General features: G+C 40.4%; 1 protein-coding gene across 2 annotated transcripts in view; it reads left to right on the forward strand.

The window, feature by feature from the left end:
* Nucleotides 1-10628, forward strand: part of wnt4 (wingless-type MMTV integration site family, member 4) — a 58811-nt gene extending 48183 nt beyond the window's left edge. For both annotated transcript variants that reach the window (XM_088339067.1, XM_088339068.1), the window contains exons 2-6: nt 962-1043; nt 4526-4679; nt 5792-5923; nt 7513-7655; nt 8912-10628. In XM_088339067.1, coding sequence (XP_088195193.1) covers nt 962-1043; nt 4526-4679; nt 5792-5923; nt 7513-7655; nt 8912-9382 — 982 coding nt within the window. In that variant the 3' untranslated portion in view covers nt 9383-10628. The remainder of the gene's footprint in view (nt 1-961; nt 1044-4525; nt 4680-5791; nt 5924-7512; nt 7656-8911) is intronic.
* The last annotated feature ends 616 nt before the right edge of the window (nt 10629-11244 follow it).

The following is an 11244-nucleotide window of genomic DNA, read 5'->3' on the forward strand; positions in this document are numbered from 1 at the left end:
TTGAACTTTGGTTCCTATGGATTGAATGGGTAAACTTTTATGCAATTTGACTTATGTTTTTAAACTAGAACCTACCGTAAATTCCGGACTATAAGCTGTTACTTTATTCCCTAACTTTCAACCCTGCGGCTTATTCAGTGATGCGGCCAATTTATGTCATTTTTCTAACGGCCGCCAGCGGCGCTCGAGTGTTGCTACCATTAACTGCCCTGTCTCAGTCACCGTTTGGGATGAAAGCTATATTATTAATAATAAAGCTTTGAAAACTCTCTCGGCGTACCGTCTTTCTATGCAAATATGTGTAACCCATGTATAATATGTATTTGCAACTGTATATTTTTGTAATGTATTTTTGGGGATTTATTTTAGACACTTATTCCGATATGTTTTGCACGGGTAAACGAAAAAGGAGGGGTGGAACAAACGTGGGGTGCCGAGTTTAAGTGGGGACCGCTAAAGGTGAGGGACGGACAAGGAAAGAAGAGGAGGTAAAAAGTTGGTTAAAGAAAAAGCAGTTGCGTGGGTAAATGTGTTCATCTGATATATTTTTCCCACCCTTACCTTTGGAAATATATACTTTTTTCCTTGGATGACTTTCAATGGGACCCGGACTCTGCAGGTCTGCATCAAACCTTAAGTACCGGTATCATTTTCCGTTCAGTTTGCCAGCTATGATTATTGGACTGTGGACTTTAATGAGGGACATTTAGTTTCAATCGGGGGACTTGAAGTCGGTTTGGGTTAATTTTGTGTTTGTGTTACATGTTTAGATGTGGGCGCATGTGGCTTATATACAGGTGCGGCTTGTATATGTGCAAAATCAGTTTTCCTCTTAGAATGTAGTGGGTGCGGCTTATAATCAGGTGCGCTCTATAGTCCGGAATTTACGGTATATCATTTTGAAGGTACTGTTATTATTTCTCTGCTCAAGTTCCATGTCTTCTGTTATTACTTCCACCAGGTACCTGGCCAAACTATCATCAGTAGGAAGCATTCGGGATGAAGAAACTTGTGAGAGGTTACGAGGCCTCATCCAGAGACAGGTTCGTCCACCTATGACCTGAGAATCTTGACTTTTTGCACAGGGTGTCCTTTTCAAAAGATGTATTCTTTCAAGCTATAAAATTAGGGTAGTAAGAGCTTTCAGTTTTCCACTGTAATGTTTTCTCACATGCCTTAATTCCCTTAAACACTTATATTAGGAGAGACTGAGTCATGGGGGAGGGTTTCTCTTGTGCCATTACGTTTTAGAAATTGGGTCTAATTCTTGTGACTATGGCATGTCTAAGTAAAGAAGGAGGCTTACTTATGTTATCTATTTAGGATTTAATTTGTAGATCTGTGTGAACAATGCCAACTCTGTTTCCTGTCCCTGAAAGTGTCAAGTCAAGTCATTTTTATTTAGCCCTTAATCACAAAGAGTCTCAAAGGGATGCACAGGTTTTTTCACAGACTATTATTTCAGACTATTATTACACCATCCCCTGATCTGGAAACAACATGAGGGCAAGGAAAAACTCAAAACCTCAACATGAGGAAAATGAAGAAACCTTGAGAAGGGACCGCACATGTGGTCCACAAAAAGTATAGGTTATTTATATGCTATAGAGTAGAATTGTGTGTTAAGCTTAGTTATAAACATTTCCACTGAGGTTGCAGATCGGATATCAGGGGGGGAGCATTCCACAGCACCGGTGCCCGGATGGAGAACGCTTTCGAACATGCGAAACACTTCTTGGCTCTTGGGATCACCAGAAGACCGGCGCTCTCAGAACGAAGGCTTCGGACCAGAAAATAGGGGGAAATCAGATCTGAAAGATATGAGGGAGCAAGTCCATGTATGGTTTTGTATAATACTAAGAGAACCTTGAAATCACATCTTAGGCTAACAGGGAGCCAATGCAGGTTAGCCAAAATCGGCGTGATGTGATTGGACTTTTTTGTCCTAGTTAAAAGCCTCGCTGCGGCATTTTGTACCAGCTGAAGACTCTTGATTCTGGACTTCGGTAGACCGGAGAGTAGTGAATTACAGTCATCGAGACGGGAGGTAACAAACGCGTGAATTATAATCTCAGCATCCGACTGAGACAGCATAGGACGAATTTTAGCAATGTTGCGAAGATGGAAGAAAGCGGTTCTAGTAATTTTCTTCACATGTGTTTGAAAGGACAGATCGGGGTCAAATATGACACCTAAATTTTTAACTGAGTCACTCTGTGTGATGTGACATTTGTCAATGTTCACAGGAGTTTTTGAGAATAAGTCACGGCATTTGGGTCTCTCCAAATTACCAAATTACCTTCAAATGTATCCAAACAGAGGCCTACACAATCACTGACATTGATGCAAAGATGATTATAAAAATTTTAATAGGTTTGATTCCTTAAATAATTCAGACTGGGACTGTTATCAGATTTATGACTGAAATACAATGACACACAATATAGTATTCACCAAAAACACATTTAACCACCTGCGCCTCAACTTACACATGGTTTCAATAATACATTTTCTTATACAAATTATTAATTCATTGTCTGCATTAAATTGTTGTTGGTAATATACTCATTAAAGGGATAACCACAAACCTGTCTTTTTTCATTTTCTCATTTTATACTTCCTTTTTTTTCTTAACTTCTTTATACAACATCATCATTCGTAATATAATGCATCAAAGCAAGTGAGCCGTTGGAGAGCCGGCTCTCTTCAATAGGTTGAGCCGAAAAAGCCGGTTCTCTAAAAAGAGACGGACTTCCTTTCACTACACAAACTACCACATGAAATCCGAGGCGGCAGATGCATGCGCACAGTAGCATCAAACCGCTCGCTTCGTTTGCAGAAAAAAAAAAACGAAAAAGAGAAAGAGGCTACCGCGGCTAACTGGTTTGACTTGATTGATTTGCCGTTTCGTGATAGTCAGTGTATATCACTGACATTGGGGCGGCAGTAGCTCAGGAGGTAAAGCGCTCGTCTTGGGATCAAGGGATCCCAGTTCGAATCCCGGCTTGTCCGTGTTACATGTCGAAGTGTCCTTGGGTAAGACACTGAACCCCTAATACCCCCAATAAGCAGGTTAGCGCCTTACATGGCTGCAAGGCCGCTGTTGGGAAATGTGGAGCACATTGTACAGCGCTTTGAGAAGTCATTGACTTGAAAAGCGCTATAGAAATACAAATCATTTCATTTCATTTCATGCAAAGATGATTATAAAAATTGTAATAGGTTTGATTCCTTAAATAATTCAGACTGGGACTGTTGTCAGACAAAAAACTGAAAACTCTTGCAAACACACTACCTCATACGAACGTAAAATGGTACTCATGTCTATGCTTCTTGCACAATGTTGACTGCACTATGTTTACTGCTGTCCTAGCACAATGTTGACTATTTTTTTGCACTATTTTGACTATTTTTGCACCAAATGCATATTGCACAAACCCTTACGATACCAAATGTATGTAACATCCTACATGCCATCATTTCTTTGTGTAAATATTGTGTAAATTATAACTACAGTGGAACCTCGGTTCTCGACCATAATCCGTTCCATTTCTTTGTACGAAAACCGATTTGTACGATCACCGAAGCCGTTTTTTCCTATTAAAAGTAATGTAAAATTGTTTTAATCCGTTCCAACACCCTGAATGTTTATCTTGAATATTTAACGTAAAGCTAACCCGGGCTAATCGTACGTTCGCGTTAGCGTAATCTTCCGTACGAAAGATTACACTAACGTGAACGTGTAAAAATAAAAAAATCAGGTAGTTTACATGTCATTTAGCACCCGGGTCTCCACAACAAGTGGTGAGCGGTTAAAGGATAAAGAAAAGAATAATGGATAGGATTTCTTACCGGTCGGCAGAAGCCATGCTGTATTGCTGAAAGAAGGGAAACTCGCACACCTTCTTCATATTTTGCTAATATTTCTTTCTTAAATGCAATAGTTGTACGCACTACTCCTCTTTTTTCACCTGTAGCAACTTTGCTGCTTGCACCAACCTTCTTCCGAGGCATAACTAGGGGTTAAAACACTCCCTTCACCGCTTTTTGAAACGAAAACAGAAAAGGAGTGCGCGTTGCCGTGACAACAGTTCTCCACGAGGGGTGGGGGCAATCTACACTCGTACGCCGCTCAGCGTCGCCCCTAGCGTACCGGCGTTGGAACTCCGATTTTTTGAACGAAAAGCGAAGCAAGAATTTCTCGAAATTTTTGGTCGAGAACCGATTTGTTCGAACTGAGAGGCGTTCGAAAACCGAGGTTCCACTGTATAACCTTATCCTCCTTGTTTTATAACCTTATCTTCTCTCTTCCTTATCTTCTTGGTTTCTTTACCTCACTGTGAATGTGTGAAACTGGAGTGTCATGCCCAATTTCGTTGTCACAATATGTTAACCCATTTTGTAACAATGACAATAAAGGCATATTCTATTCTATTCTATTTTTATTTCTCTCACCAAATAGTCTCTTGATCCAAATAAAGTCTGATACATTTGACAAAGCCATTTTGGGTCTGGTTTGCTGCAGGTTCAGATTTGTAAGCGCAGTGTGGAAGTGATGGACGCGGTACGTCGCGGTGCTCAGCTGGCGATAGACGAGTGTCAATTCCAATTCCGGAACCGTCGGTGGAACTGCTCTACTCTTGAAAGCATGCCGGTGTTTGGCAAAGTTGTTACCCAGGGTAGGTTTTTGAAGAGCTCGGTTAACTTTAGGACACAAGTGAACTACCGTAAATTCCGGACTATAAGCCGTTACTTTTTTCCAAAATTTTCAACCCTGCGGCTTATTCAGAGATGCGGCCAATTTATGTAAAATTTGTAACGCTCGGTTATGAGAGGTAAGGTTTAGACTGGTGAAATACATGCGCCGAGGAAGATCACAACTTATGAACGTAAACACACCCTCATCGTACAAATTGCATAAAATAAGGTTCATGACGCAGCTTCCATGTCAAAAGCAAACGGGCATAATACTGGGGAGTATTAAAGTAGGGAGCGTGGAACAACGTCATCATGATTAAGTTTCTTTCCGACATTGAGAAAGACAACTTAGACGTAATTACCAAGGAGGAATGCAGGTATGCGAGCGTCTTGTTAGTAGCGTGAGGCCACCTCCCAAAGGCACAGTTTAGGATGAAAGTTACAATATTATTATTAAAGCTTTGAAAACTCTCTCGGTGTACCGTCTTTCTTTGTAAATATGTGTAAAATGTATATGCAACTGTATATTTTTGTAATGTATTTATTTGTATTTATTTGAGACACTTATTCTGCACGAGCAATATAAAAAGAGGGGCGGAACAAACGCGGGCTGATGGGAAAGTGGAGACCGGTAAAGGTGAGTTTTTGTGGACACGGCGGACAATAATGGATATATATTTTCCCCACCCTTACCTTTGGAAATATACACTTTTTTTCCTTGGATTACTATCAACGGGCACCCAGAATCTGCAGGTCTGCAACAAATTTTAAGTACCTATATCATCCTTCGTTCATTTTGGCGGCTGTGATTTATGGACTGAGTGCTTCAATGAAGGACATTTTGTTTCAATCGCGGGACTTGAAGTTTGACTTGGATTAACTTCGTGTCTATTTGATGTGGGTGCATGCAGCTTATATACAGGTGCGGCTTGTGTATGGACAACATCGGTTTTCCCCTTAAAATGTCATGGGTGCGGCTTATAATCAGGTGGGCTCTATAGTTCGGAATTTACGGTAATATTCATTTGAATCCATCTGAAATACTTTTGTAATTTGTTCATAGAGTGACTGCAAGTGTGTGTGTTGGTTTTAGGCACTCGCGAGGCAGCTTTTGTGTATGCCATCTCAGCAGCCAGTGTGGCGTTTGCGGTCACAAGGGCCTGCAGCAGTGGGGAGCTCGAAAAATGTGGCTGTGACCACAACGTACATGGAGTCAGTCCAGAAGGTTTGTATCACTCCCTCCTGTTTCCAAATACACACGGAAAAAAACTAGCACAGCAACACATCGAATTAATTACTTTTAACATTTGGAGAGAGCATCTGTTGTTTGCCATTTGTAATAATCTGACATAAAAAAGTAGTTAAACTTTTCTATCCTAAGCCATATGGCTTTAAAGATCATAACTAAAGTACCGTATTTTCAGCACTATAAGGCGCACCTAAAAGCCTTTATTTTTTTCAAAAGCTGACCATGCGCTTTACAATAGAGTGCCCCTTATATATGGATCAATATTAAGTCACAAAGTCTTGCAACTAATCCAAGCAGCCGCCGACTAGATTTTCCCCCGAACGCGAGTGGTCCGCGGTGTATGCTGGGATTTATATACCGGCGTTTCATTGGCTAACCAATGTGTCAATCATCATTTGAATCGATCACTATGGGCTAAAGTTATTCGGAAGTAAAGGGGGCGGATCCGTTTTATCATTTACAGGCTTGTATAGGCTAAGGGGCAAAACAAAGCCTGCAATTGGCCGAAAAAGATGTGTCAATCATCACTTGAATCGATCACTATTGGCTTAAGTTATTCGGAGGTAAAGAGGCGGATCCTTTTTAATCATTTACAGGCTTGTATAGGCTAAAGGGGCAAAACAAAGCCTGCAATTGGCCAAAAAAGATGAATGTGAATAGCAAGTGTGGTTGTCTACGGCATAGAGGAAACATGTTTTACCATTCTGTATTTGTAAATATTTTACTCTCCTGGATTTAGTACACTCACGGATATAAGAGGACCATGGATGCGCATTCTTATTAAACACAACGACTTCGGTGAGTTACTCCGGCTATATATTTTCCCAGTATCTTGTTTCAGACTGAACTCGATGTTTCTGTGATAAGCGGTGCAGATAATGGATGGAATGGAGTGTCTATTTTCTAAATTAAACTCAATTCCAAGTGTTTATTGTCATATGCACAGTAAAGTTGCGAGCGAAAAAGAAAATAGAAACTAAGGAATGTTTGGCATTTCTTGAATCCCAAGACTTTAACCTTCCGAATGATGGAACGATGCATTTGAGTGACATCGTACGGACACCGCATCCGCACGTGTCTACGACACGTATTTGCTTCTTTGCAAGCTTTGGGAATGTTAAGGGGGTAATAAGTTGGACTGAACTATCTGACTGTTTTGTCGACGTTCCCATTGTAGCGCCTTATAATCCGGTGCGCCTTATGTATGTCAAATATAGGACCAAAAACTATTTCTTCGGGTGCGCCCTACAACCCGGTGCGCCTTATAGTGCGGAAAATACGGTATAAAAAACTGTTGCTTAAATGTGTATGGAGTAAAAGTGGCGCTTGTGGATTATCATTGAGTCAATGTTGTGCTGGTGTCAAACTGTGGTTGCTGCCAGACTGCAAAACAATGAGACCTCTTATAAGTCAAATGCAAAGCTGCTGACTTGTGGGTAATAGTTTGCTGCTTCAACACTATACGGATCACCTCAGACATTTTAGTGTAATTTGATACAGTACTTTTTTTATCCGCGTACTTGAGTGTGTGTGCATTTTACTGATTTTCTAATGTCTTGTCATAGGATTCCAGTGGTCGGGCTGCAGCGACAACATTGCTTACGGAGTGGCTTTTTCTCAGTCCTTTGTGGATGTGAGGGAGAGGAGTAAAGGCCAGTCCTCCAGTCGGGCCCTTATGAACTTGCACAACAATGAAGCCGGAAGGAAGGTAAATTCAATATTTGCTGCGCCGTCACATTCTGTCATTCACTTTTTTCTAAATGTAAAATTCCCAATCACAACAACAAAGCTGGTCAATCTCAGATCAGTTTAAATTTGAACTACTACAGTGAAAAAATATTATGCTAGAGTTGTCATCACTGGCAGTGTTCCCTCTAAACAGCGCACGTGCGTAATTGCCGGCTGCTCGCATATTCTCAGCGCACAAGAAAATCTAGCCAGCGCACAAAAAATGAGGGCTCAAAATTACTAATTAACAAGTGACTTAAGTCAAAGTTACAGTGCATGAAGGTAAAAATACACGGGTTCCCCTGACGTTGTGTCCTAAATGCGGTGTTTGGAAGTCGAGTCGAAAGAAGTTGAGTAAAGTTAGTAAAGTTTGTCGAGAACCGGCTTCTTCGGCTCGGCTCACTAAAAGGAACCGGCTCTTTCGGGTCCTAAACGGCTCTTCAGGTTGTTTTTGCTTGTTTAATCCCAACATGACTAAATATTATGTAAAATTATGCACAAAATGACTTAAAGGAAAAGGGAATAGAACAAAAAAAGAAAAAAATACCAAAATGAAAAAGTAGTGAAAAGCTGAGAAAAAAAGAAACAAAAGGAAGAGAAAAAAAGAAGGAAAAATTTAGAAAAAAAGCCAGAAAAAAAAAGAAAGAAACATAGAAAAAAAGTAAATAGAGAACAAAAAGAAATAGTAACAGCTCGGAAAAAAATAAACGCAATGAGACTTTTTTTAAAAGGAATTTTTAAAAAAGTAGAAAAAAACATGTAAAAAAGAAGAAAAAGTTTGTGTTGCATTCAAATAATTTCCAATTATATCAAGTGAATCTTGTTGCCAACGTCTTACTTCCACTAAAAAATGTGCTTAAGTACAGTTCTGTATCTTACAACAAGGGCAAGGAGTTGATTCCTTGAATAAACGCATTTTTGTGCGCTAAAACCCATGTCCATAGGATAGAAGTAATCCATAGTGTAGTTGTCAAAACGGGAAGAAAAACACCGAAGATAGGAGCAGACAATAAAACAATAGGGCTTCTGCTGGAAAAGGCAGCCGCTCGTGGCAGCGCCGCTTTGATGGCTTGTATGTATGGATGGATCTATGGATAGATTGATACATAGACAGATGGATGAATGGATAATTAAAAAGCCTTTAGTCATCCCAATATGTGCTTATTTTTTAACCTATCTGGTACAATTTGAATGTATTTATTCTGTCACCTCATTGCATTTGTTGCATCTTTTCAGGCCATCCTGGCTCACATGCGAGTGGAGTGCAAATGTCATGGTGTGTCAGGCTCATGTGAGGTGAAGACCTGCTGGAAAGCAATGCCTCCCTTTCGCAAGGTGGGCAACATCATCAAAGAGAAGTTCGATGGGGCCACTGAAGTGGAACAACGCAAAATGGGCTCCGCAAAAGTCCTAGTGCCTCGCAATTCACAGTTCAAACCTCACACTGATGAAGATCTGGTCTACTTAGAACCCAGCCCGGACTTCTGCGACCATGACCCCCGTACCCCAGGCATGCTGGGCACCGTAGGCCGCCAGTGTAACAGAACCTCAAAGGCTATCGATGGCTGCGAGCTACTGTGCTGCGGTCGCGGTTTTCAAACGCAGCAAGTGGAGGTGGTGGACCGGTGCAGCTGTAAATTCCACTGGTGCTGCTACGTCAAATGCAGGCAGTGCCGCAAAATGGAGGAGATGCACACGTGTAGATGATGACGGGAGCACTTCAGACAAGAAAATATGCCTCCTACTCCTTCAGAGGTCATGTCGAGGACTCACCAAGCTCCCTTCAGCTGGACAGGACCAATGTTTCTTGTACTTGTTGTGGGAAACACCGTCTTCTCAAATAGAAAGCATTGTCTCCCTCCCTGTTTGCCTTCTTGTAATGTTTAACTTATTTGTTGAGACTGAAGAGCTTATCTGGGATTGACTAAGAAGGAGGGAGACGTCTAGTGGAGATAAGGAAGGGCAAACAGGTGAATGGGGTTAAGGGGGTTTGGGTCTCAAGGAGGGCCCTATGTCCTTGCTGCTGCCGCTTCTGGGACACAATTCCAGAGCCGCGCATTAAAGGGGCCCCTTTGAAGAGACACTGTAAAGACTGAAGTGAAACTTTTGTGTGTGCGTGGCTGCACTGAGCAAAGATCCCGGTGTGTACAGTTGTGTTTAGTACCGGGTTGTACCTGATGATGTTATATTTATAACATGCAGACAAGAAAGCCACTATCATCTCCTTCTTCTCACTCTATAAATTCACAGCAAGAGCACTCATGGTTTAATAAAAAAAGAATTGTATATTGCTTTAAAATATCTGTGCACATTAAACGGATTTGTTAGAACATGTTGACACCGGGCTGGGTTCGTTATGAAAATTTTTCAGTTGTTGAAATCCAGGGTTGGGTAGGGTTACTTTAACTTGATTACTTTCAATTACTTTTGGATGACTCCGATACCAAATATGCTAATAAAAGACAAAAGAAACAAAACATGACTCACAACACGTGGTAAGCTTTCTCTCCTGGCTTTGATCACTTTTGATCTCCGGCAACATATAATGCGACAGAAAAAAAATGAAAATAAATCCAAACAGCTTGCCAACATCATTTTTTGCCAATCCATGTGTTCCTTTACTCCCCAAGCCTGCACAGAATTTAGTCATTTTATTCATATTTAGTTTATTTTTTCTTTTATTAGCATATTTGGTATTGGAGTAATCCAAAAGTAATTGAAAGTAATCAAGTTAAAGTAACCCTACCGAACCCTGTTGAAATCTATGAGGCACCGCAAAAAATTGAATTGCAGATCATCAAATCCATTACATCTGTGTTTCTCAACCAGGGTGCCTCAACACACTACAGTGTGCCATGAGAAATTGTGCATTTTAATTTAATTGCTCACATCAAATAGAATAGAATAGAATAGAATATACCTTTATTGTCATTGTTACAAAATGGGTTAACATATTGTGACAGCGAAATTGGGCATGACACTCCAGTTTTACACATTCAAATAGAAAATCAGGGTTGGGTAGGGTTACTTGAACTTGATTACTTTCAATGACTTTTGGATGACTCCAATACCAAATATGCTGATAAAAGACAAAAGAAACTAAATATGAATAAAATGATGACTCACAACACGTGGTAAGCTTTCTCTCCTGGCTTTGATCTCTTTGATCTCCGGCAAAACTAACATAAAATGCGACAGAAATAAAATGAAAATAAATCCAAACAGCTTGCCAACATCATTTTTGCCGTTCCATGTGTTCCGTTACTCCCCAAGCCTGCACAGAATTTAGTCATTTTATTCATATTTAGTTTATTTTGGTCTTTTATTAGCATATTTGGTATTGGAGTAATCCAAAAGTAATTGAAAGTAATCCAGTTAAAGTAACCCTACCCAACCCTGTAGATAATTAATCGCAAAATGTGTGCCACAGTCGAGTATCCTTGGAGTAGGGGTGGGCGATGGTAAGAATTCTGATGTCGATACAATAACAAGTAGTAAAACAAAGGGTAGTGTCAGCCGATATTGAAACGATACCTTTCTGCTTGGAAATTTCATGATCATTGAATAAT

This window comes from Urocampus carinirostris, chromosome 6, assembly GCF_059441175.1.
Source record: "Urocampus carinirostris isolate Australia breed hairy pipefish chromosome 6, RoL_Ucar_1.0, whole genome shotgun sequence".
NCBI classification, from domain to species: domain Eukaryota; kingdom Metazoa; phylum Chordata; class Actinopteri; order Syngnathiformes; family Syngnathidae; genus Urocampus; species Urocampus carinirostris.